Here is a 26426-nt window from a genome sequence, read left to right as displayed (position 1 = left end):
GCTCCCTCAAAGTTTACCATTGGAAAGGACAGCTCTGCTTGGAGAACTTGCTCCACCCAGAATTCAGGAGAAGAGTAAGCAGAAGATACAATGAGGATCAATAAGTATGCAGAAGTAGTCTGTTCCCTTCATTTTAGACTGCAGAAAACCTGAGCAATAAGTTTGCCCAAGCTGATTTAGAATGCTGATGCATATCTCTGCCTTTCCAGATCTCTCACCATCTCTGCCAAACCCTGACCACCACATCCTCCACCTATCTTTAGCCACTCATTCTGGTCCTGACCCTGTCTGAAACTGATCTCAGGATTTAGCCTTTAAATGGAATAAACAGATGCATCTTCACTAGTTCCTAATTACCCATGGTAGAGATAAGGCTTAGACTCATAGGTTCCTAAGAGAATGTGCCTTTCATGGAAAGCAAACAGCAAGAGAAATTAGCTCAAGTTTCTCCTAACAAGTAGCAGTAGCCCAGCAAGCCTTTCAGTGCATAAACACTATCTCAATCCTAAGGGGTAAGATAGTTCTTCTTATTAAGGCTCAAATAATCTACCTAAATTCCTGTAAATTCAATCCCAAATGATGAATTCCAAGGTCAACTCTGTATCAAATACTGCTTTGAGTAAGTAAATCACTAATGGAGGCTTGGAAACCTGCTATAAACAAGTAGATTGGGATGCCATAACAGTACTCTTTGGAAGAATGTTTGGCACAGATTTATACTTGAAGCTGTTTTAAGAGTGATATCACAAAGTCATACCTGTCCTGACTTCAGAGGTATCCCTTCCTAACCTAAATACCAGGAAAACAAGGTAGGAAAGGAAGGGTGGAATTGTGCACATCTTTTCCCTTGGTAAGTTGAAGTCATTATTCAACAACATTCAGCCAAGCCAGCCAAGCCCAACTCAGAGCGGGGGATACATGGGAAATAAGAATATGCCCTTCCATTTCAACAGCACCCCCCGTCTCTCCCCTTTTCTCCTCCACCTCCCTGACTCCCTAACAAGCAATGATCCAATAGCATGAGCGATTCCTTATGGCTCCCTAGGTTTTAAACCTGCCCTGAGCCCCTTGCTAGGGAAGGCGCATCAAGCCCATGAGAGTGGAGCCTGTGAAGTAGGGAGGAGGCTGAGGAGAACCTGGGCCACAGCCACTTGCGTCTGCTGCTGCTGTTGCTGGAGGAGCTGCTGGAGGAGCTGCATCTGGTGGTGGGTGGACAGCGGCGTCCCTGTGCCCAAGCCTGGTGGCTTCGAGGAAGAAGAAGGAAGCAGCATGTGGGGAGAAGCTGTCAGTGTGGGCTCCTGAGGATGGGGTGAGACCTGAAAAGAAGACATGACACATGGACAAGAGCCACAATCAAGGGCCTCACTTTCCCTATCATATTGATGACATGTACACAGGCAGGGTGAAACGGCTAATTTACAGTCCAGGAGATGCTGTGTATTGAATGGAATATAAATGGGGCTCTAGGGAAGAAATGGCGTCACTGCCTGAGGGTAGACCACCCAGAATTGTATCTGGACATCTCAATAACTGATCCCACAAGATGGGAGACAGGCAAGTGATAAAGTCCCATCTTTAATCTGCTACTTCAAATTATACCCTGTTGTTGAGTTACTTGAAATTCCAGACTTAGGAGAATTTATTTCTATAAAACATAGCTACCTACCACATTACCATAAGACTAGGAAGAAGGAAGCTTCTATTCTTTCCTTCCTCAGGGGTCTGAGATGTTTCTCATGAGTTAGAAACTGGAGAAAGAAGCCAGGTGAGGGGCAGCTGCCTTCAGTTCTCCACGGCCTCCCCTCACAGTGAGAACACCAGGGAAGAAAGTTTGGACTTGAAGACAAATGATCTGGAGAGATCCTCTGTCAGATTATACTAGTTTCTGGCTCCTCCTCCTGTTGGACCCCTTCCTATGACTCAAGAGTTCAACAACAAGAAGCCACATTTTGTTTCTGGCCCTCCTGCAGCTGGTCCCTCTTCAGACATGAAAGAGGAAGGCACCCAGGGACAGAGGGCTATGGCCCCTTGTAGAGGACTAAACGGACACCAAAGAGATCATCAGGTACTGCCTTCCACACTATTAAGGGATTCTCTTTTTAATGAATTGGCCTAAAAATCTTGACTTGAGATAAGGTAAATGAAGGATAAGGAAAGAGGTATCCATGATTCAGTAAGCTGGCTGGAAATCTAAGGGGCTATTGGTCAATAATTTTCCTTCTGAAGATATAGTCTAATCGAGACTATAAAATTACCATCTGGCCATCCCTGGAATAGGCATCAAGGAGTAGGGAAGGAGGTCTGGGACTTTAAATTTACTTTTTGGGTGATCTTGTATTTATGGTCAACAAATCCTAGTATTTTTTTTTTTTTGACATAGACCATTACTTTATTTCCGAATGGTCTAAGTTGCCTAACTGATATATGACAAGAATTGAGTTTCCAATCAGAGACGTAAAAGTGTAGTAATAAAAGAAATACAGGGGCGGGGGTGTGGCTCAGCGGTAGAGCGCTCGCCAAGCGCGTGCGAGGCCCTGGGTTCAATCCTCAGCACCACATAAAAATAAGTAAATAAATGTATTGTGTCCAACTACAACTAAAAAAATTTTTAAAAAGAAAGAAAAAAGAAAAAAGAAATACAGCGCATAATTTTTGGAAGGATGGGGTTCCTCTATGATTTCAAGATATACAAGTAAAATCTATATGCAGAATGAAAAAAATTTTTTAGTTGTAGATAGATATGATACTTTTATTTGTTTACTTTTTTATGTGGTGCTGTGGATCAAACCCAGTGCCTCATGCAACAGCTCTGCCACTGAGCCATAATCCTGGCCCTGAAAAATATTGACTACTTATAGGCCACTGATAATGATGGGTTTCCTTCTAAGGGTAATATCTTTGGAAAATATTACATATCTAATAATAAATGGTAAGTAGAAGAGCCATACTGCTGAACTTCTGCATTGTCTATTTACTTTTTCTCTTGACAATATTTAACATTGTGAAATATATCATAGAAAGTTAAAATTAAAGTTGAAATCAATAATTATAAAGAATATTTTTGATTGCCTCTATCTTTTCTTAATAGAGGTTATTATCCTAAATGAAACTGTGTATAGTTTATACATTATATAATTATAATAAATACCTTGATGTGTACTTATGTGAAAAAAAATAATAATTTTCCTTCTGGGTTTTGTTTGTTATTTTTTTTTCGTTTTTACTTTAGTTGTATTCAGTTTTAAATTTAGTCTCACATTCTTAGTTTTTTAAACTGGATCATATTAGTTGCTCCTCAAGGCCTCAGTCATCTCATCTGCAGGATGTTAGAGTAGGTAATAATGTCCACCCTGAGAGTAGTAGTAAAGACACATAATTACTGAAGCAGGAAGAGGGGATCCAAGTATACTTGGTTCCATTGGCTGAACCACAGGGCATTATGGGTATTATATGGGTATGCCAGGATGAGCCTTGCATGAATATTGTGCAGAAATGGTTGTTTAGGGAAAAGGAGGAAACAAAAAATCAGTGGGGCCAGCTTCGGTGGTGTACATCTGTAATCCCAGAGACTCAGGAGGCTGAGGCAGGAGCATCACAAGTTCAAGGCCAACCTGGGCAACTTAGCAAGACTCTGTTTCAAAATAAAAAATGAACAAATATACAAACCAACAGGATCCTGTAAGGACAACACACATCAGAAAGAAAGGAGTTCCACAAGCCAGACATGGTGGTATATGCCTGTATTCCCTGTGGTTCCAGAGGCTGAGGCAAGAGGATCACAAGTTCAAGACCAGGCCAGCAATTCATTGAGACCTAAGCAACTTAGCAAGATCCTTTCTTTAAAAATTTTTAAAAGGCTAGGAATGTGACTCAGTGGTAAAGTGACCCTGGTTTCAATCCCTGGTACAAAAAGAAAAAAAGGAGGAGCTCCCCAGCGGCATTGTGACACACAGCGGTGTTATGTTGGCACAATGGGTTGACTCTACAAAAGTGTGGCCTCTCTGAAAGCAAGGAAACGCTCCATCACTGCTACCATGCTGTGGAGCAAGGAGGCAGCAATGACTTGAGGCTAAGCAGTGACACAGGTCATTCTGGAGGCAGCAGGAACGTGTGCAGATCACCTGGATGGGCCATCTCCTGCCTACCTTGGAGTCCATGTGGGAGCCTCCTTCCTTTCCTACAGCATCCAGGTCAGTCACACCTCGGCTGAATTCCAGGACATCATTCCCTGGCAGTGGGACCTCTACTGCGTCGATGTCAGTCTCCTCTGCGGTGACAGTGGAGGCTCTTTCAGCTCCCGTGAGCTGGCGGCCTGCAGAAACAATAGGGAAGGGAACGGTGACATCAAGAGCCATGTCCTCTCACTTGCTTCAGCTCAAGTGCTCTTCAGCGCTGTCTTTGCTGACATAGAAACCCACCATCTCATCTTCTCCAGTTTTCTCCCCACCCTTCCCGTCTTAGTTAAGGGTGTTCTCTTCCCTCATTCCCCCACTGGTGACCCTCTGCTTCCCTCCCCTCCTCTTCCCTTTGGAAGCTGCAATATCTAGTGCTCTACTGGGAGAAATAACTCTAACAAAGCTTCGCATCTCATGCCGAGTGTCCTCCTGGCCCTAGCAGGGAGAGCTCTGTCCTAGGAGTGCCCTCTGGCCTCTTTTCCCTTAGCCTTTCTCTCCCCCACCACACTCTCCCCTGCCCACCTTGTTTTCTGTTCTCTTCTTACTAGGAATTCCTAATAAAAATTAAAAGTGAATTTTATTAATGTGGGAGTAGAACAGATGCTAAAAGCTATCTAGGATTTTGTTTTTGTTTTAAATTTTGTGGTTCTTTCCTCTCCTCCATCTCCCATATTTAAAACGTTCTGTGTGACCTCCATTAAACTTGGTATGAAACCACTTGCCAGAGCTGTGGTGGCAGAAAAATAAAATGTATTGTTTCTTATAAAATTGAAAAAAAAAAAAAAACAATGTCGTGTCTACCTAATACTTCAGCTTTCAGTTATGCCAAACCAAGGGATATCATGGGCTTTATTACATTTTCACACATCTTTCCACTCAAGTACATTAAGTAACTTTCCAACCCAATTAGATGCTTCCATTTTAATAGCTTTTCAAAGTTCAGAAACAAAGGGAAACCAGGCATAATCCCAGCTGCTTGGGAGGAGGCCAGCTTCAGCAACTTAGGTAGACCCTATCTCAAAAAACAAACAAACAAACAAACAAAAAGGGCTGGGATGTGGCTCAGTGGATGTGGCCCAGAGCAGGAATGAAATCAGGCTGAAGGAAAGTACCCTGTAGTGGAGTCCAGAGACTGGCAATCTGCCCTAGTCAGGTCTTCCTGAGCTGATGGATAAGAACAAATCGCCTTACTCCTTGGGCCCAACTTTTTCAGTGGTAACAGAGGCCCAGTCAGATGGACAGGTAGGTTTCCATAACTGAGGAGTATGGGCAGGGAGATCTAAGCTCTCTCCTAGCAGAGTATCAAACTCCAGGACTGACCCTAATTCTCTCTCTAGGAGCAGATGCAGAGCAGGTGGCCTCCAGGAAGCAGTGGAATTAGGAGATAGAGATGGCAGCTTTTTGAGTTAATTTTTCCACTTACACTTTTCTTACCTTCCTCTGATGACAGAGACCAGGTCTTTAATCACTCACATACACACACACACACCAGACACATACACACAGCATACTGCTTAATATCAATGTATCAAAGTCCACTATTTCTTATTTTTCTTCATCTCTTGTTCCTTTCTATTTCTTGGGCTCTCTAAAAACATCAAATAATTTCTTGGCATTTCACAGGAACTATTTTATTGCTCTGTATTTGGGATTAGGTTCATCACTATTGTCTTCGAATGCAATTTCTTGGAAGTTTTCAGAGACCAAGCACTAATTGGAAAAACAGAGCAGGTTGACACAAGCTGTAGATATAGAGAACTGCTACCCTAAAGCTGGTGCTGGTGCAGAACACCAGGCCTCAGTCATTTGAGTGGCTGTCTTAAAGAACAAATAGTTCTAGGAATTCTTCCTTTGCCAACCCAACCAGTCATCTGGGAAAATAAGCATGGTGTTTCAAAAGTCAACAGTGTACTTGTTTTTTCTCCAGGCTGCTACAGGAGCTGGGAAGGTGGCCCTGTTGAGGGGCTGCAAAGGTATTTAACAGAAAGGATGGCCCTGACCATGGCCTGATGGAGCAGCTCTTTTACTCTTTCATGAGCCAGCAGGCAGGGAGCATAGAAGCCACCTGTTTTCTACCATACAACCACCCAGAAGTGACCTTGACATTTTGGGGTTAGCAAGAGACTGGGCTTATGGAAACTCGTAGCTGTTGTTTAGGTGGTGGCTGCTGCTGGATACTAAGCATCTTTTTCTCCACACTTGTCTAGGAATAATCAGGGTGAAATGGACATTGGTCTGGGCAGGGGAAATTGTCATCAGCTGTCAGGAGGAGTTAGGCTCCAGGAGCACTCCGTGCACCTGTGTTTCAGGGCACTGAGCACACAGAATTGAACATACCCACTTTTCCCTTCTAGACTCAAGACCAGGGCTGTGTCCCATTCATCTGTTGCCTAAGGATCTGACTCAGAGAAAGTGTCGCATAAATACCAACAAAAGACATAGTATTGTGACAGGGTAGCAAATCAGTAGAGCAAACTACAAGAGGAGGCTCCCTCTCCTCTCTCTATCCTTAGGGATCCTCACAATGAAGACTGAGAAGCTCCAGACACAGAAGGTTTAGAGATGACTTTGTCTGGGATCAGAAAATCTCCTATGATCTGAGCAGGTCCTAAGAAACCAACTGCTCATCCATTCTGTCTGTGCTAATCAATTCCCAAACTAAAGCAAAACCAGGGGACTGCTTTCTGAAAGACTTTCTGCTGCCCAGCAGGGGCTTCAATGATCACACAATCTTGTTGACTTAATGAAATAGGATAATAATAGATCTGTTAGAACTGGGAACAGCTATAAATATTATGGGTGCCTAATAGCATACTAGATAAGAGGAGACCTAAAAGAACTAATGGTCATTAGCTCTTGACCATCTTTAGATCCTAGTAAATAAAGGAGGAAATATGGAATCTCCAACTTTCCAGCATAGAGAAACGTAGGCAAAAGAAAAGGCATGAAAACCTTTCTGGAAAATCCAGAAAACTAATGGAATGGGGGCACTACGGGTTCTTAAATGTAACATAAGGAAGTAGTACCAAGATTGGGGGTGGGCACATGGATGCTTTGAACTGTTTAAACTATCTCAACTTGATACACTAAACAGGAACTAGAGGGCATTAGACATGCTTATTTCATTCATTTATTTCATAAACATTTATTAAGTACCTTGTATATGATAGATATCTACTGCACATGGTGCATAAAGATGAGTAAGACAAATCTGTTTTTTATGCTTGTCCAGTCTGATGGAGGAAAAATACAGAAACCATAGCTGTAGACTGAGGCTGTGTTGCCTATGGGAGAGCTATCCAAGGTGCAGGACAACAGAAAGGAGCACCTAACAGGTGGAGTTTAAAGCCTGTGCAGGGAAGAAAGCAACTCCTGTAGGAAAATACCAGTGAAGGCATAGGGGAGGGAGGGCTGTGGGTGACATTCTAGACAGAGGGCAAGGCAGGTGCAAAGACAAAGAGGCATGGAAATCCACAGCAGGTCGGGCACCACAAATAGTTCTGCCTGGAGGAACCTGACCAAGAAGAGTCAGAATCTTATTTTGAAGCATTAAAAATGAGTAATACCATTCATTCTTTAAAATTTCACCCTAGAGATAGGGTGAAAGATAGGGTGAAAGGGGAGGATAGATGCAAAAGGAACAAGAAAAACCAATACTTTAAGATGAGAAACATGAGGGCTTAAGCTGTAGGGGTGACAATGAAACAGAGAAGTGGAGTCTATCTGCAAGGTCTTCTAGGGGTGGAAATCACAAGGCTTAGCTGGACACTTGTCCATGATATGCAGTGGCAGGGAAATGTATAGGATGAATTTTTAAACATCTGATTTAGGTGCCTGGGTGGAATCTGGCACCTATAAGGAAATTTCAGGAGGAACTGGATTGTGGGTAAGGGGATGAGTTCAATTTTACACGTGTTGAAATGATAAGAGTGTGTATAAGAGCTGAACGGAGATTCCATCAGGCTGTCATGTACATGTTATGGGCCACATATTTGTATCCTCTTCTTCTCCCCACCAAATTTACGAATTAAAGTCCAATGTAGTATTTGAAGAAGAGACCTTTAGAAGGTAATGAGTATAGAGCCCATATAAAGAGATTAGTGAGGACACAGTGAGAATTGGCAGCACCTTGACCTTGGCTCTTTCAGCCTCTGAAATAGTGATAACTGAAAGGATACATGCAGTGCATCCACTAAGACAGCATATGAGCTAGGTGCTAAGGTGAATGCCTATAATCCCAGTAACTCGGGAGGCTAAGGCAGGAAGATCTCCAGTTTGAGACCAGCCTAGGCAATTTAGCAAAACTCTGTCTCAAACGAAAGAAAGAAAAAGGAAGGAAGGAAAGAAAAGCTGGAGATGTAGCTCAGTGATAGAGTACCTCTGGGTTCAATCCCCTGGACCACCAAAAAGAAAAAATAGTGTATGAATGGAGAGTTCTGGAGAGGTCCAGCCTAGAGACAGATGTTTGCTGAAATCACAAGAAGTCAGGAAAGAAATAAGGGACCAAGTTCAGGAGCAACTCCAAAACTTAAAGGGGCACTTGCAAAGGAATCTGGAAAAAAAATAAGGAGGCTAACAGTGAGTATAGATAAGTTTATAAGAAGCTTGGCTATGAAGGAAAGACAAGAAATAATGCCACAGGATAGGGAGACATATAGGAAAAAGAAAATTTTTCTTTGTTGTTTTTAGGACAGAGAAGGCTTGACCTTATCAGTCTGCAGTGGGAAGAAAAATCGAGCACAGAAGATTCAGATAAAGATACAGGAGTAAGATAACTGATAGCTCGAGGTTTGTGAAGGAGTGACACTGGGGTACAGTGCAAAGACAGGTGAAAGGGCTAATCTTGGACAGGAGAAGGGAGCTAGGGACAAGCAGAACTGCTGAAGAGCACAGTCACCCAGGCCAAGTTCAGGAATCACCAGTGAGAAAATGGACAAATCCACAGATGGGGTTTTCCACAGGGCTGTTTGGTGCCACAGGGTTACAATGACTAAGTACTGCTGTAAGAATGCAGAATTGGGGCACTGCCAAGCACTGGTATAGACAAAAACAAAACAAAGCAATACAAAAAAAAAAAAAAAGGAGTTACTAGCTCGGTCCAAAAGTACTTGATAAGGTCACCTTTTACCTTGAAACTGTAATAGTAATAGCTTAATCTTAACTGAAACGTACAATGTTCCACACAGTAATTTAAGGGTTTTACATATATTAACTCATTTATCATAATAACCACTGTAAGAGGTGGATATTATTATTATCCCCATTTGACAGATAAAGAAATCAAAGCACATAGTTGGTAAGGACAGAGTTAGGGCTTAAAGCTGGCAGTCTGATTGGTGTCTTTTTTTTAATTGATTTTACTTTTTAAATACATGACAATGGAATGCATTACAATTCTTATTATACATATAGAACACAAATTTTCATATCTCTGTGTATAAAGTATATTCACACCAATTCATGTCTTCATACATGTGCTTTGGATCATGATGTTGTCCATCATATTCCAACATCATTGCTAACCCCCTGCCCCCTTTCTTCCCTTCCCACCCTTCTGTGCTATCTAGAGTTCATCTATTCCTCCATGCTCCCCCTCCCTACCCCACTATGAATCAGCCTCTTTATATCAGAGAAAACATTCAGCATTTGTTTTTTTGGGGGGATTGGCTAACTTCACTTAGCATAATCTTCTCCAACTCCATCCTTTTACCTGCGAATGTCACGATTTTATTCTCTTTTGGAGTAATATTCCATTGTGTACATATGCTTTTATGTTTTATTTATTTTTTTATCCATTCATCCACTGAAGGGCATCTGGGTTGGCTCCACAGTTTAGCTATTGTAAATTGTGCTGCTATAAACATTGATGTGGCTGTGTCCCTGTAATATGCTGTTTTAAGTCCTTTGGGTATAGTCCGAGGAGAGGGATAGCTGGGTCAAATGGTGGTTCCATTCCTAGTTTTCCAAAGAATCTCCATACTGCTTTCCATATTGGCTGCACCAATTTGCAGTCCCACCAGCAATGTATGAGTGTATCTTTTCCCCACATCCTCGCCAACACTTATTGTTGTTTGTCTTCATAATAGCTGAAATTCTGACTGGAGTGAGATGATATCTTAGAGTAGTTTTGGTTTGCATTTCTCTAATTGCTAGAGATGATGAACATTTTTTCATATATTTGTTGATTGATTGTGTATCCTCTTCTGAGAAGTGTCTGTTTGGGTCCTTGGCCCATTTATTGACTGGGTTATTTATTTTGCTTTTGTGCGTAGCTTTTTAAGTTCTTTATATACCCTAGAGATTAGTTCTCTATCTGATATGTGAGGGGTAAAAATTTTCTCCCAAGATGTAGACACAGAAAGTAACCCACAAAATTACAATTATCTTATACTAGACAAAGGTGCCAAAAACATACACTGGAGAAAAGACAGCCTCTTCAACAAATGGTACTTGGAAAACTGGAAATCCATATGCAACAAAATGAAATTAAACCTCTATCTCTCACCATGCACAAAACTCAACTCAAAGTGGATCAAGGACCTAGGAATTAAACCAGAGACTCTGCATCTAATAGAAGAAAAAGTAGGCTCTAATCTTCATTTTGTGGGATTAGGCCCCAACTTCCTTAATAAGACTCCTATAGTGCAAGAATTAAAACTAAGAATCAATAAATGGGATGGACTCAAACTAAAAAGTTTCTTCTCAGCAAAAGAAACAATCTGTGAGGTGAACAGAGAGCCTACATCCTGGTTGGTGTCTTTAACCGTCATAGCTCTTTGCCTTCCTATCTGTCTATGTATGTATGTATGTATCTTATTTTTATAGTACTAAGAATTAAACCCCACTCTACCACTGAGCTACATCTCCAGCTTTTCGATTTTTTGAGACAAGGTCTTGCTAAGTTGACCACGTAGGCCTTGAATTTATAATTCTCCTGCCTCAGCCTCCCTAGTCGCTAGGATTACAAACATGTACCACCAGGCCCAGCTGCCTTCCACACTTAGTCCCCATCTACCCTGCCTTAATTTCTTCTCTGCTTTTACATTCTGTAACTTAAGCTGACTTATTTTGTATCTTGTTTGCATCCCCTACACCAACTTGGAATGTGAGCTCTTCCCCAGCAGGAAGTTTATTGCCTTATTTACAATGTCCCCAGTTCCTGAGTTGAGTCTGACACACAGCGTAGACTTGATAAACACTTGTTGAATGAAGGAAGAGTTAAAAACAAAGGGGTTAGAAGATGAGGAGAAGCAAAGGCTCAGGCAGTGGTGGCCCAAGGAAAGGCAAGAGCAGATGTGGGAGAGCAGAAATGCTAGGAGTTCAAAGGAGGCTTGCTGTTCTGAGCAAGCAGGATGGCCATACCTAGAAGATGTAATAGGTGCCTCATAAATAGTTCCATTGCTGGATACAGTGGCACACAGCTGTAATTCTAGCTACTCAAGACTGAGGGAGGAGGATTAGAAGTGAAGACCAGCCTGAGCAATTTAGCAAGACCCTCTCTCAAAAATAAATAAGGCTAGGGATGCAGCTCAGTGGTAGAATGTTCCTGCATTCAATCCTCAGTAACACAATCAACCAATTAATCAATAATTATCCATCCAGTGTTCATTGTCTAGATGATACAGTTTTATTTTACTTTGATTTTTTTGTTGGATATGTTAAATATTTAAGACATAACATAACATTTTGGTATGTTTATAGGTAGTGCAATGGTGACTACAGTTGGGCAGATTTCAAATGTCTCGCTAAAAAATAATTGAATATATAGAAGTAGAGAATGAGACAGTGGTTCCAATGGATGTAGTTGAGAATGAAAACAGGGAGATTTAGATGAATTAATACAAAGTATCAGCTATGTAGGGTATGAACAAGTCTAGAGATATAATGTACAACACGAGGGCTCTAGTTACTAATATTATTTATGTGATTTTTGCTGAGAGTAGATTTTAAGTGCTCTTGCCACCCAACCCCCAGTTTCATTTTTAAGAAGCTTATTTTTCCAAAGGGCTCCAAGCCCTTCCATGTGGGACTGTCTGTGCCAAGGGCAGAGGCATGCCTCCAGGGGAGCAGGATCTCTCCCAGGAAGCCCTTTCCAGGAATCCGAAACAACACAGGGCAAAACAAGACAAGTGGGACGGGGCAGTGACCCCACCTGGCTCTGAGCCCCAGGAACAGCCAAGGGCAGCTGCTGCCAAAAGACACAAAAGATAAATCTTCCCCCAGGGTAGGGAACAGTGGAGAGAACCAGGAGGGAAGAAAGGCACAGAGCACAGCTAAAACCCAGGAAGGAAAGCACTGACAAGACATCAAAGAAGACAGCGAAGCCTCTGCAGGACTTACACTTTCAGTTACCAAGAGTAAACAAGTTTCTTCTGTTCAATAAAGGGCCTGACATCATATCACAGGGAGGCTCGACTGGAAAGATAAACACTGTATGAAATGAAAAGCTCCCAACAGAAGCCAGATTCTTGTAAAAAACTATCAACTAACAGCTCTCCTCTGGACCCTCAAGGTGCCCCATTACAAGGGAAAATCCTAGTGGAGTCAATAAATGCTTCTGGGGAAAGCATTTACGAAAAGAAGAAACATGCTCCTAGCAGTTTATAGATAGTAAACAGTGAGTGGGGTGGTAAACAGGAAGTGACGAGGGGGTAAGGCAGAACAAAACCTTCCTGAATAAGAAAATACTTCCAACCCCAGATCCAAATAATAATTGCAAGTGCTAATACTCAGCAAGTTCGACTTCATGAATGTAGTACTACATGGCAATCAGAAGGCACCTGATCCACCACAGACCTTGGACTTCAGAGATCACAGTACTTCAGAGATCTCCTTGTCTACTCACCTCAGAGTACAGAGGAGGTTAGATATTCTAAAGTTAGCACTGGAACCCTAGCTAAATAGCTAATTCTTGTGTTGGCACACACCCACAATCCCAGCTTCTCAAGAGGCTGAGGCAAGAGGATCACAAGTTTCAAGACCAACTTCAGCAACTTAGTGAAATCCCTTCTCAAGATGAAAAAATTAAAAGGACTGGGGATGTAGCTCAGTGGTAAAGCACTGCTGGGTTCAGCCCCCAGAACCAAAAATAACAGCACACACTGTTAGGCACTGTGCTGCATTCACTCACAACACCTGATGGAGGAGAAACATAGTCCAGAGAGAATGTGAAGATTGCTGAGCATCACTCAGCTGAATTCAATTCAAACCCAATTGTTTTGCATCTCTAGTCCACTGCCCCAGTGTTTTCTTGTGGGACCACACAACTGCCTTACTTTGGTGACAGTTAACTAACTGTATGTGCCAACTGGGCAAGGCTACTGAGGGACCCAGATATTTGGCCAAATAGTATTCTAGAGGTTGTTGTGAGGTATTTTTTTTAGATGAGATTAACACTTCAATTAGTAGACTCTGGGTCAAGCAGACCACCCTCCATGTCATAGAGGGGCTCATCTGATCAGACGAAGGGCTGAACAGAACAAAGATTGATTTCTCAGGAGGAAAAGGGAATTCTTTCAGCAGACAGCCTTCAAACTTAAACTACCTCTTCCCTGGGTCTTCAGCCTGTAGATCCTGCAAATTTCTGCTATACCCAGATCAAACAATCATGTGTGAGCACAGTGCCACATGCCTATAATCCCAGCTACCTGAGAGGCCAAGGCAGGAGAATCACAAATTTGAGGCTAGTCTGGGCAACTTGATGAGATTCTGTCTCAAAATAAAAAATAAAAAGGACTGGGGATATAGCTCAGTGGTAAAGCACCCCTGGGTTCAATCCCCATACCACATAAACATAAAAATAATCTCTCACTCTATATCTGAGTGTACACACATACACACACCTCCCTAACACAGGTATCATCACTCCTCAGGCCACATTCTCAGCGCTGGAACCCTAGCTAAGGACAATGGACAAGCCCACATGGTTCACTTTCCCTGAAGGAGGCCAATGGGATTTAGAACTCACCTTGACCTCCTTGAACAAACTCAGTGCCTATTTGTACTCTAAATTTTGAAGAAACTACACTAGACCTAACAGATCTTCCTATAATGGACCTAGATGTCTCTACATATAAAATATTAATTATATTCTTAGGGAGAGTGGTATATAAAAGATACAAAGCAATAAAGATATCGTGTTGTTATGGTTTAGATCTAGAAAGTGCCTCTGAAAAGTTCGTTTTTGAAAGCATGATCCCCAACACAGGAATGTTCAGAGGTGAAATGATTAGATTATGAGAGATGTGACCTCATCAATGGATTAATACATCTGACAGTTTAATAATTTGAACGCACTATTGAGTGGTAACTGTCGGCAGTGAGTTGTGGATGGAGGAAGCAGGCCACTGGGGACATATTCTTGCATTGTATCTTGTCCCTGGCTCATGGCACTCTCTCTGCTTCCTGGATGGCATGAACAGAGCAGTGTTCACCCATCACTGTCTTTTACCATGATATTCTGCCTTATCTCAGGCCCAAAGCAATGGAGCTGGCCAACTATGAACTGAACTCTGAAACCATTGAGTCCAAAACAAAATTTTCATCCTGTAAATTGTTTTTGTCAGGTATCTTGGTCATAGTGACACAAAATTGACTAACATATAAATGTAATGCTCAATTTGAATTGTCAACTTGATTGGATTAAGAGGTTCTGATGATTAAGAGGCTTCTGTGTGTCAATGAGGGTGTGTCTAGGAATGATTGGCATGTGGGATAGTGAACTGAAGTAGAGACCCTCCCTAAGCATGGGCAGCACCATCCAATAATTGGATAGTGGCTTGGATGAAATAAAAGTTGGAAGAACAAGGAGCAGTAGCAGATGCAAGCTCAATTCTTGAACAGGTTCTTGATTGCTGATGTGATCACCTAAGGATATTGGACTCTCATTTCTTCGCTCTTCCAAAGCGGACTCTGCCAGTGATTCTCCAGGGAGTGTTTCCAGAAGTATTTGGACTAGGGTAGCACAATTGATTCCTCTTGTTTTGGGGCTTCAGTCTCTCGGACTGTGCAGCTACTGGCTCTTCCAGCTCTCCAGTCTGCAGATGGCCATTATGGATTATCCAGCTTCTGGTTGCATAAGACAATCTAATACATCATCTTTTTATAATCACATTTCCTGTTGATTCTAGAGAACTCTAACTAATACACACATGTATGTTAATGTGACTCAAGAAAACTATCTCCCAAAATGTAATTAAAAATAAAGGTAAACTAAGCCAGTGGATCCATTACTTCTATGCTGATCATCTATTACAGCTAAAAGAGCAAAATGGCATTAGCCTCTACCCATCCCCACCATAACCATCACTGCCCTATCAATACTGGTCCAGTCTTCTGCATCACCCTCTGTGCTTTATCACCTCAGTTCCACAGAACTCTCGCATATTATGTGTCATTATTTTTCATCAAGAGGCTGTTCAAAAATCACTCCCTGTTGAAATATCTCCTCAATATCCATGCTCATGTTAGCATAGAGTAAGCAGTTAATTAGTACTTGTTGACAATGACTAATAAATATGGACACCTTAGCCCCACTCACTGATAGTGCTTGCTAGTTTATTTAACAAGTATTTATTGTGCTAGGAAGTCCCCATTTTCCCAGGGTTCACACTTCACTAAAGATAGAGGATGCTATGTGTCTGGTACACAGGGGATTGAACGTCAATAACATCAACCTGGGGCAAAGAACACAGGAAGTCAGAATAAGAAAAAGTCTTTGAATTTTCTGGAAGGGGAAGAGAAGAGAATGGGAGAATGGGGTTGGAAGGCAGGGCTTCCAGAAGATAGGATGCTAGGACTGCAGTTTGAGTAGGTTGCCTGCTCAAGGTGCATGCAGGGATCCTTGGGAGAGAGGTTAACCATGGCCAGAGGGCACATGACACATTCAGGGCAGGAAGAAGCTAGTGGCACACAGGGAGGAGTGGGGAAAATAGAACTGAAAAAAAGGACAGGATGAGATCCCTCATTGGAACCTCCACTAACTCCCCAGTGTGAATCCTCCACAGCACCCCAGGAAATTACATCAACCCAGCCACCCAGCAGATGGTGACAAGGGCTGGAGGTGGGAGGAAATAGAAGCTCCTACTGTAGGAAGAAATAAAACTACCCTTGGCACTGTCTATAAGAAACGCTGCACAGGCAATTCTCTTCAAAAGGCCAATCCAGAGGTTGAGGGGGTAGCTCAGTTGTAGAGCTCTTGACTAACATGCATAAGCCCGGGATTTGATCCCCAGCACTGGGGGGGAAAAAGGCTAACCCAGACCATCCTGACCTCTCTAGCCAGCAGCTGAGCAGTGAATTCTGATTATTCTGATTAAGTATATCAGAGCAGGCTCTTTAGACAGGACTTCTGTTAAAACAAAGGTGTTCGAATGCTTAGCCTATGGGCAAGTACCTGTGTCCAGCCCCTTTCACTATAGAACAAAGTGGTTTCATTGGAAACAATGCACTTTACTTTCTGGTTAGAATTTCTTTGTATATGCATATACCAGCTGTTGGTGAGACTCTGGTTTGAAAGCTCTCGAGAGCTGCAGGTCTCCAACGGCAGAGGAGCAGGGCATCCCTAAAGAGGTGTTAACAGGTGGCACATGCCTGTAGTCCCAGCAGCTTGGGAGGATGAGGCAGGAGAATTTCAGATTCAAAGCCAGCCTCAGCAGCTTAGTGAGACCTTGTCTCAAAATAAAAAATAACAAGGGTGGGGATGTGGCTCACTGGTAAAGCCCCTGGGCTCAATCCCTGGTACCAAACTTTTAAAAAAAATTTAAATGGCCTCAATGTGTCAATAAATACTGCTTCTCCAGTTGAATGCTTTGACAGCATTCTCCAGCACAGAAGCAAACACCCTGGTCTCTGCTCTCTAGGGAAAGTGGACAGTCATGAGTCTCTTGGTGTCTCTAGATGAGTATTACAAGCAACTGTCACCATTACACCCTACTCACTGACCAGCAGAGATATGTGAAATAGTTGCCAAAACTTACCTATAGTTCTGTTTTATCTCTAAGCCTCAGAACACAAAAATGGAAAGTTATAAAAGTTTACATTAATACTATGACCTGCTATAAGCAGGTCAGGGGAACATAGCAAAATGTAAAGCTCTATCTATACGGTAATTGTTGTTGTTGTTGTTAATCAAGATCACTGAGATGATTGCATTAGGAAAAAAGTACCACTGTCTAATAAAAATGATGAACCAAGAGCTAAGTAAGGTGAGTCCTTTCATCACATAGAAACTGAGCACTAGAAGAAAATGTTAGGATTTCTGAATTTATGACTAATAAATGTCCAAAATTAAAAAAGAAAAACTATTAAAGTGTGGTGGAAAGCAAATATTGCTGCCACCCTAGCCATCTACAGTTGTCAGTTTCTTGTGTATCATGTAGGAAACAGACTATGCATAAGAGACATGAGTGTGTATATACACATACATACATTTATATATATATGGATTTATAATACAGTATAATTGGTAGCATACCATACCACAGTTCTAACCTTGGTTTTTTTCTTTATCTTATTTTTTGAACCCCAACATTATGTATAACTATAATGCACTATTAAAAAAGAAATGCAATAAGCAGATTATGTCTTTTAAAAGTTACCCTTTGCCATTTCCAATGCTTTGGTTTTAAACTGATTCTTTTCTTAGGCAACTTTATTCTACAATCCATCATTTCAAACGTGTATGGGTCAATATTGAGGATAAATTCTTTTTTTTCCCCTTCTGGTACTGGGGATTGAACCCAGGAACACTTTCCTACTGAGCTACACCCCCAGCCCTTTTTAATTTTATTTTGAGACAAGGTGTTGCTAAGTTTCCCAAGCTGGCCTTGAACTTATAATCGTCTTGCCTCAGCCTCCCAAATACTGAAATTACAGGCATGCACCATTGTGCCAGGCAATTCAGCCTTTTAAATGTATCAGTTCATCTAATATGACAGTAATCTATAAGGCAGGCATTACTATGATTCCTATTTCTCAGAAGTAAAAATTAAGGCACAAAGAGGTTATAGAATTTGTCCAAGATCACATAGCTCATGATGGTACAGCTGGCATGCAAATCAAGAGTCTATTGTAAACCTATCATTTCCAATATAAGATTTATTTGTTGTTTTCTAACTTTTTGAGTTGGATCCTTAATTCATTTGACTTTCAAGACATGTCATCTATTAATTTAAATGATTTAAACTTTGGATTTTCCTTTGAGCCTTGTTTTAGCTACATCCCATAAGTTTTGAATTCTATAGCTCACTATGATTCTCCTTTCACTGTTAGAAATTTTTATTATGTTAAACATTTTTAATATTTTAATATTAAATATTCATATTTTAATATAGATGAACACAAGGAGAATTAACATTTTTACAATACTGAGATTTTCCATCCAGGAACATGCCATTTTTAAAATGTAAAATAATACATTTATTTATCTGTATTTTATATGTAAAAGCTTTTATTTTAATAAATTTACTTCTATTATGATTTCTAACCATTGTTGTTAGAATATATGAAAACCATAGATATTTATGTAATTCTGGACTGTGCCTTAAATGAATTCTCTCAGTTCTAATAGTTTTCAGTTTGTTTTCTTGGATTCTCCACCTATTCTTTTTCTTCCTAATATCTATATTTATATAAAGATATTCATATACCATATTATATAAATTAATGTTTTCACATAACATATATGAACATATATAACATATACCAAAAAATTAAGTAACTGTGAATTTATTTTCTTTCTAATTTGTTTTACGGGGGTGCTTTTTTACTGAAGTTTTCTTTGGGTGGGAAATATAGTGATATGGTAGCAGAAAAAGTTCTGTCTTTACAAAATATTTCCTAATATCCAACTTAAATGCTTTCTGGCTTAATAATTTAAACATTTTGGTTATAAAAAGTAATAAATGCTGGGCTCAGGGGCACACATCTCTAATCCCAGTAACTTGGGAGGCTGAGGTAGGAAGATTGCAAGTTCAAGGCCAGTTTGGGCAACTTTAGCAAGATTCTATCTTAAAATTGGAAAATAAAAAGGGCTGGGGATGTAGCTCAGAGTGCTCCTGGGCTCAATTCCCAGCAAAACACACACACACACACACACACACACACACACACTAGTACATATACCTTAAAGAAAATCTGGAACCTGGAGAGAAACATGGAATTTTTTTTTAATTTAAGTAAATTAATAACCTGGCATTTGGGGCAGTGATCCACTGTGGTAGTCTTCCTGCCTCCTTCTCTATGCCCAATGCATCCGCGGTGCCTACCTGGTTCCCCTGAGCCATTGCTGTTCCTCTCACTCTCCCCATCTTCCTGGCCGTCTGCGTTCTGCTGTGTGTGCTGTAGGCTCAGCTTGTGGCAGACCTCAAAGGCTTGCCCCACCGTCCGGACGATTCGCATAGCTTGACTCTGGGGAAGAGGAAGGAAAAGGACAAGTGAAGGCTATGGTGACTCTACAAGGACACAAGAAGGGGTGCGGGTGGGTGGGAAGTGCAAGGGACATGTGATCAAAAACCCAGGAAACCAGCAAAGGAAAGAAATGGAAAATCCTAAGGTTGTTCAGATGTATACATATTCAGAAAGAAGAGTACAAAAATACTTTCCCTTCTTGAAATACTCCAGAAAATAGAAACTGTCACCATAGTTTTGAAACAATCAATCAACCGAAAGGACGTATGCTGAGAAATATACCAATTCTAGACTTAGCCCCAACTCTTTCCTTCTAAGTATAACCATATTAATCAATATGCTTCAACATCATTTTGCCAACCATTATCAAGTGTTTAATAGGCCCATCAAACCAAGAGGAACTCAGCTGTTTCTTTCTTCAGATGTCAGATTTCCTAGGAGCTCCTATAGACCTAGGGCTGTGATGCTCTGGGGCTTGGAAGCCTTGGCCTAACATCAGAGTCAACTGACACTTTGCTAACTAAGGCCAAGGTGAGCTTTCCGAGGCTTACTCTAATAAGATATTGCTCACTTGGATGGCTATTTTCTCCTGTTTTACTGTTTAACCTCTTCTTTTAGGAGCCAAAGAGGAGAACTAGCCCCTGACTCCCAGTGTCCCACTGCTTAACTAGGAGAGGAGGGGAGGACAAAGAAACCTGTTCCCAGAGTCTTCGGCAACACCTGCAGGCAGTGAGGAAGAGGCACAGGCAGGGTTCTCAGGACAGGGTCTCAAAGGTGGGTCACTTACTCTAATCTGATGACTAGTCACCTTTAAACCTTCTTTCAAGGAGTAAAAATGAGACAACTATGAGATACGGAGTTTCAGAGCTCAGGCTGGGAATGCTCCACATGCTCTTACCCCAGTGGCTCCCAAATATTCCACCACAGACTTCAGAGATATCACTGTGATTGTCACCCAATAACCCAGCCCAACATGCATCATGTTTGGGGTGATCTGACTTTAGATTAGTTGTGACTACCTGATGATAGCACGCAGTCCACTGATCACATTTGAAACCCCCAAGGTAACATCAGAAGTCAAAAAGAACTTTTTTTTGTGCAGGGGTGGGGGGACTGGGGATTGAATAGAGTGCTTAACCACTGAGCCCATCCCCAGCCCTTTTTTATATTTTAGAGACAGGGTCTTGCAGAATTTCTTAGGGCCTTGCTAAGTTGCTTTAAACACAATTCTCCTGCCTCGGCTGAGCCACTTGTAAATCCAAGCCACTGGGATTACAGGCGTACACCACTGTGTCCGGCAAGAGGAGCCTCTTAAAAGCATGAGGTAATTGGTATTGCAGTATAACCTGCTACCCAGTGTTTTGGTAAATTTATAGAACCTGTTTAAGGGTAAATAAATGATTCATTTATGCTTGTAATAATAATGAGATTTGTTCATGTTTCTCACTGTTATCTTCATGAATTCCTCAGGCCTTGGAACACCACATATGGACTGCTGCTTGAATCCAGTCTCTGCTAAACTTGTTACCCTTGCTTGTTTCCTCAGGCCTGGGGTAACTTCAATGTTCCTTCCATTTACTTCAGGCCAAAACATTCCCGTTAACATGGAAAGGCATTAGGTCAATCATTGTCCACATGTCGTTTTAAGATTTCCATCTTCTTCTAGTCCTCTTTATATTCCCCAAACTCAAACAACCTTCTAGCAGTGACTGCCTTACAATTTAAACCTCTTAGCTTGCTTGGGCATGGTGTTACACAACTATAATCTCAGCAATGTGGAAGGCTGAGGCAGGAGGATCCCAAATTTGAGGCCAGGCTTCAGCAACTTTGTGAGACTATCTCAAAACTTAAAAAGCTAGAGATGATATGTCTTGTTGGTAAAGCCCATCTGGGTTCAATCCCCAATACCAAGAGAGGGGGAACAAACCCTCTTACCTCAAAAGTGGTTTTTGTTGTTTGTTTGTTTGTGGTGATAGGAATCAAACCCAGAGCCTTATGCATGCCAGGCAAACATTCTACCACTGAGCCACATTCCCAGCCCTAGACAGATATTTTTAACTGATCACTCAGTTAAGAGACATGGGTGATGGGAAACTTAAGTGAAACAGGAGACAGGTAAGTGTCCTGAGGTCCCCCATCACCTGGTAGTGGATCAGAACCTCTGCTCTCTGTGTTCACCCTTAATTCCCTCCTGGGTCCAAAGGGTAGGCCTAGACCCCTTCTCACACCACAGGCTTGCAGTATCTGAGACACAACTATTCTTTCTGCACAGGAAGTTGAGAATTAGTATGCACCAGTACTAAGCAAGGTGTCCCTGCTCTTCCAATTCCCCAACATGGGAACAGGTGTGATTTGAAGGACATGATGCCTAACCAGCTAGGCCAGGCACATCCCAGCTTCTACATCTCCTTTGGACACCAAGCTGAGCCCTAGTTAGGAGGCTGGGCCAGGAAGCTCAACTCTCTGATGGAAAAGAAGACGCTGGTCCACCCAGATCTTTGGTCCCTTACTCCTATTATCAGAAGATAGTTAATCCTAATCTTTTATAGGAAAGCTTATTACTAGTATCAAGTAATGTCTCCTCTGCCATACAGAGGGATCAATAAGTAGATATATGATGGTACCTCCCACAGGGATAGGCATATAGTAAGTGTTCAAGAAATGCTTTATTCTGGATATGTAACTCACTGCAATAAAAAGCAATTAAAACACAAAATAAAAGGTAGTTAAGGAAAGCCCAGGATTATTTTACTAATAACAGAAGCGTAAAGATCCTAAGGGAATCACTTCTTCCATACATATGCTGGCATCAAAAGGGTGAGTGCCACCATCTCCCTCCTTCCCAACAGCATCTGAGGAGAACTCCTGGGTCCACTGTATCTTGGGTCTGAACTGGTACAATGGTTTCCATGTAGGAGGGTATTGTTGGACGTGACTTCTAGGCTTGCACATTCAGTGCCAAATGGTTTCATTTCAACTTATCTTCTACTTTTCTTTGATGTGAAGGCTGTTGTCATTCACAGTAAAAGGACACAGTAGCACGTTCTGTGAGATATCTCTGCACTTGAAGAGGTTACTGGGTGAATAATCAAACTATCTGCTTTACAGAATGACGGACACACATAAAAGAACCATCCTCCTCATTTATCACCCTAGGAGCAGAAGGGGCTGGATGACTCCTAACTTGATCCTTAAATGGCTACATGAGTTTAAATGCCCCTTGACTTTCTAGGCTCTCCTTCCTTCCCCAGTGAAAAGTCTACTTTTAGAGGTTTGACACGAGAATCTTGTTATGGAAGCAATTACTTGAAGGTGGTGGGTTTGGTGATCTGCCCCTGGCAGGGGCTGGCCCTCTTCCATTTGCTCTCTGCACAGCCCTGTGGGCTCCTGATGCTAGGTCTTCCGCTCTTGGTGATGCTGCTTTCTGATTTTCTAGGCTAGAAAACTGACTCTGCCTTATACCCTGGAAGGCAGGAGTCACACGTGCTGGGAATTAATAGTTAATAAGCCATGTTTGGACTCGAGGGAGAACTCTGATAAAGAGAAGCTTTAAAAACAACTTTCAGAGATTTCTGTGAATACTTGTTTTTTGGGGTTACCTTGTTCTCATGGAAGCAGTTGCTCACATCTCGTGACCATATGCAGGCCTTTGGAAATCAAAGTGGAGGTTTAAAGATTGAAATTGAAGATAACCAGGGAAAAAGCTGAACCACAGGTGGATTGTTAGGAAGGCAGCCTTTGCCAGTTTCAAGATCTGGCCACTCTGGAATTTAACAGATTATTATTTTTTTTATTAAAGCATCATTACACTGTAGTATACTGCATGTAATTTTTGTACAAATCCAGATTAGTTTTATATAAGCCCTCGAAAGTAATTTGCCACATGGATCAAATCTTTCTGTTCAAAAGCCATTTTCTATTAGTAGCCCCAAAGCATGAGTGGGCTTTTAGTTACCGAGATTAGCCTGGAGACAGTTGCTTTGATGTTTCCAAAGCTGGAAAGGAATATCTAACCTTAGAGTGACTCTTAGCTGCAGATGCAGAGCACTGAAGCTCATGGGAGCACCAATTACAGGCAATTTTGTAAAAATAGGGATGGAAAGGAAGCTGTCTTAGAACTTTATTCAACTAACTCTCACCATGTTTCTCACAGTGTTTCTTTAAATCATCTTCCTGTTCATGTTGACAAGATCCCCTTCTCTCCCATACCCAGGATATCCCACAACCCAGGACAGAAACCAAGTCAAGATGCAATGGCTATTAATTGGATACCAAGCCTACTATGGGCACCAAATGGATACATAGCCGACATCAAAATTTGATGAATTGCTGCAATGAACACAAAAACAATACCATATTTGCAGTGAGAGTGAGTTGTCTAGTCAAAAATAGTCAAAAGCTTACAGTAGTAGCTTTAACTACATGAAAATCAAAAGGTTGCTTCCTGTACTTCACCAGTCCATAGAAAAATTATCGTAGTTGGGCACAGTAGTGTGCATCTGTAGTCCTAGCTACTTGGGAGGCTAAGATGATCTTAAACCCAGAAGTTTGAGATCAGCCTGGGCAACACAGTAGGACCCTGCTTCAAAAAAAATCATAGTCAGTATTTTTTTGTTCGCATTCTAAGTAACCCTGTTGGTCCTATAAACTTTGGAATCTTGTATGTATACATGTTATAGAATAGTTGTTTCTAGGGCTGTAGCTCAGTGGTAGAGCACTTGCTGATATATCCTCAGGTTATATCCTCAGCATGCATGAGATCCCAAGCTTGAACCTCAAAATCTCTCTCTCTCTCACACACACACACACACACACACACACACACACACACACTGGTTATTACTAGTCTTTATCTTTGGCTGATGTAATAAATCATCTTGGGCATTTTTCTGAATTTCACTATCCTGAAAAAAGCTCTCTATTTCACAATTTTTTGGAGATGATTAAAGAAGTCATCAGATAAGCAAGGAAATTAGAAAATAAAAGCACAAAATACAAGATGTAAATGAAGATGAAGATCATCATTGCGATGAAAATAAGGCAAGGAAAAAGAAGAGTAGGGGCTCACTTCTGGCAAACCTCACTTCTGAGGTTCTCTACCAGCTTTCTGCTCTAGCTTACAGCCCACCTCTACCCCATGTATTCTGGGTATTCAAGATTTGTCTGCCAAGTCCTTCTGAGTTCCAGAGAACTGACTTACATGAAGTCAGTATCAGGATTGGCTCACAGATTTATAATTCTTCTCATCTGTCACAGCAATAAAATATAGTGCCCTTCTTGTGAACTTAACCACCACGGAATCTCAACAAAAATAGAACTGAATTTCATGTTTCTTAATGTGCTTTGAATTGAACATTTAGTAAACGATTTTAGCTTAGATTTACCAAATGATTGAGATCCATAGAATTTGCAATGTATGTTTGGATTTCTACATATAGTAGCATTTAATGTACTAAAGCTTTGAAATGATAGATGGGTTGGGTTTTTGTCCTCAGGTTATTTCATGGATAACAAAACATTTCTCAGTACAAGGAAAGTTTAGTTTCAAAGCAGATATGACTTTCATCATTGACAAGGAATAGCACATCATAAAATTTCCAATAGGTAGTTGAATTTTTCCTTCCTACTCTGCTAGTCCATGAATACACAGTGTCTAGAGATAAAAGGATGTTATAATCTCAGTACTGTCAGTAACCCACTGGGTGATAGTGGACAAGTCAGCTCACTTTCCCAGGTACCAATTTCAACGTCTATAAAGAGAGAGATTTGGCTATGATTCCCTTTTATTCCCCCACCCCTCTGGGATTGAACACATGGGTACTCTACCACTGAGCTATATCTGCAGCCCTTTTTATCTTTTCTTTTAAGACACGGTCTCACTAAGTTGCCCAGGCTGACCTTGAATCCTCCTGCCTCAGTCTTCTGAGTAGCTGGGATTATAGGCATATGCCACCATGTCCAGCTATGATTTCTACATTTTGACTTCCCAACCCAATTCCACTTAAGACATGGAAAACAGTCTCTTGCCCTAAATTGAGGACCTATCTTTCATCTCTTAAATTTCACCAGGCAAATGACTACTTCTTTTGCACATGACTGTCATAATTCAAAACCTACTGCAACTCTAAAGAGTCAAACTTCACAGCTGTGGCCCCCAATTTGATGGTGAGAGCATTACAGGGAGAAATGATTTCTCCTAATCCAAAGCAATTGAGCTGTGATTGCAGGCAAAATGATTTCAAGGAGTTGTCCTGAGGATAATGGAGAGATTCTTGCTGCTCCTGTTAATCACCAACACTTCATGCACTGATGCGCTAATAAGTACCGTCACTCTCAATCAGGCCAGATAGCCATATCCTCCCAGGACTGGGAGAAAATGACAAGAAGATTATGTCCACTCCACAGGAGAGGTCAAGAGACTAGGCAAGAGGCTCCTCTTGAGACAAAAGACCTTGTAAATGAACACTATCACTATATCTCCCAAGGAGGTCAACAAGAAATGCCAATGTCAATAAGAAGAGTCTGCACTGACTGTACCCAGTGAGAAACAGACCTGCTGTCGGTCCTCCTTCCTAGCACTAGTCCAAAGGTGCTGGGATCCCTCCATCCCATTACTGGTGATACTGCCCAATAAAAGCCATATAAATTTCACTGTTTAAAGATTGTATCACTTCAAACACTTCCTGAGAAGCCTATCACCTTACTGGAGGATCTCAAGTCCAGAGAGGCTCCTGTGTCTTTAGGTTTTAGTGGCCAAATCCCTGGACTGGAAACAGAAAGCCTGGTTCTAATCTCAGTGGCATCTTTGATTCACTGTGTGCCCATGGTTAACTCACTAGCCTA

At 41.5% G+C, this 26426-nt stretch overlaps 1 protein-coding gene across 3 annotated transcripts in view; it reads right to left on the bottom strand.

Moving 5' to 3' along the window:
* The window catches only part of LOC308655993 (carboxyl-terminal PDZ ligand of neuronal nitric oxide synthase protein), a gene marked incomplete at its 3' end in the record, with an annotated part of 325313 nt that overhangs the window by 27100 nt on the left and 271787 nt on the right, over window positions 1-26426 (bottom strand). For all 3 annotated transcript variants that reach the window (XM_081306545.1, XM_081306546.1, XM_081306547.1), the window contains exons 6-8: window positions 19442-19583; window positions 4146-4312; window positions 1137-1316 (exon numbers count right to left, since the gene is read on the bottom strand). In XM_081306545.1, coding sequence (XP_081162671.1) covers window positions 1137-1316; window positions 4146-4312; window positions 19442-19583 — 489 coding nt within the window. The remainder of the gene's footprint in view (window positions 1-1136; window positions 1317-4145; window positions 4313-19441; window positions 19584-26426) is intronic.

Source organism: Spermophilus citellus (genome assembly GCF_964194105.1).
Source record: "Spermophilus citellus genome assembly, chromosome: 9".
Lineage (NCBI taxonomy): Eukaryota > Metazoa > Chordata > Mammalia > Rodentia > Sciuridae > Spermophilus > Spermophilus citellus.
The sequence above is the reverse complement of the archived record's forward strand: the minus strand, read 5'-3'. Positions and strand labels throughout refer to the sequence as shown.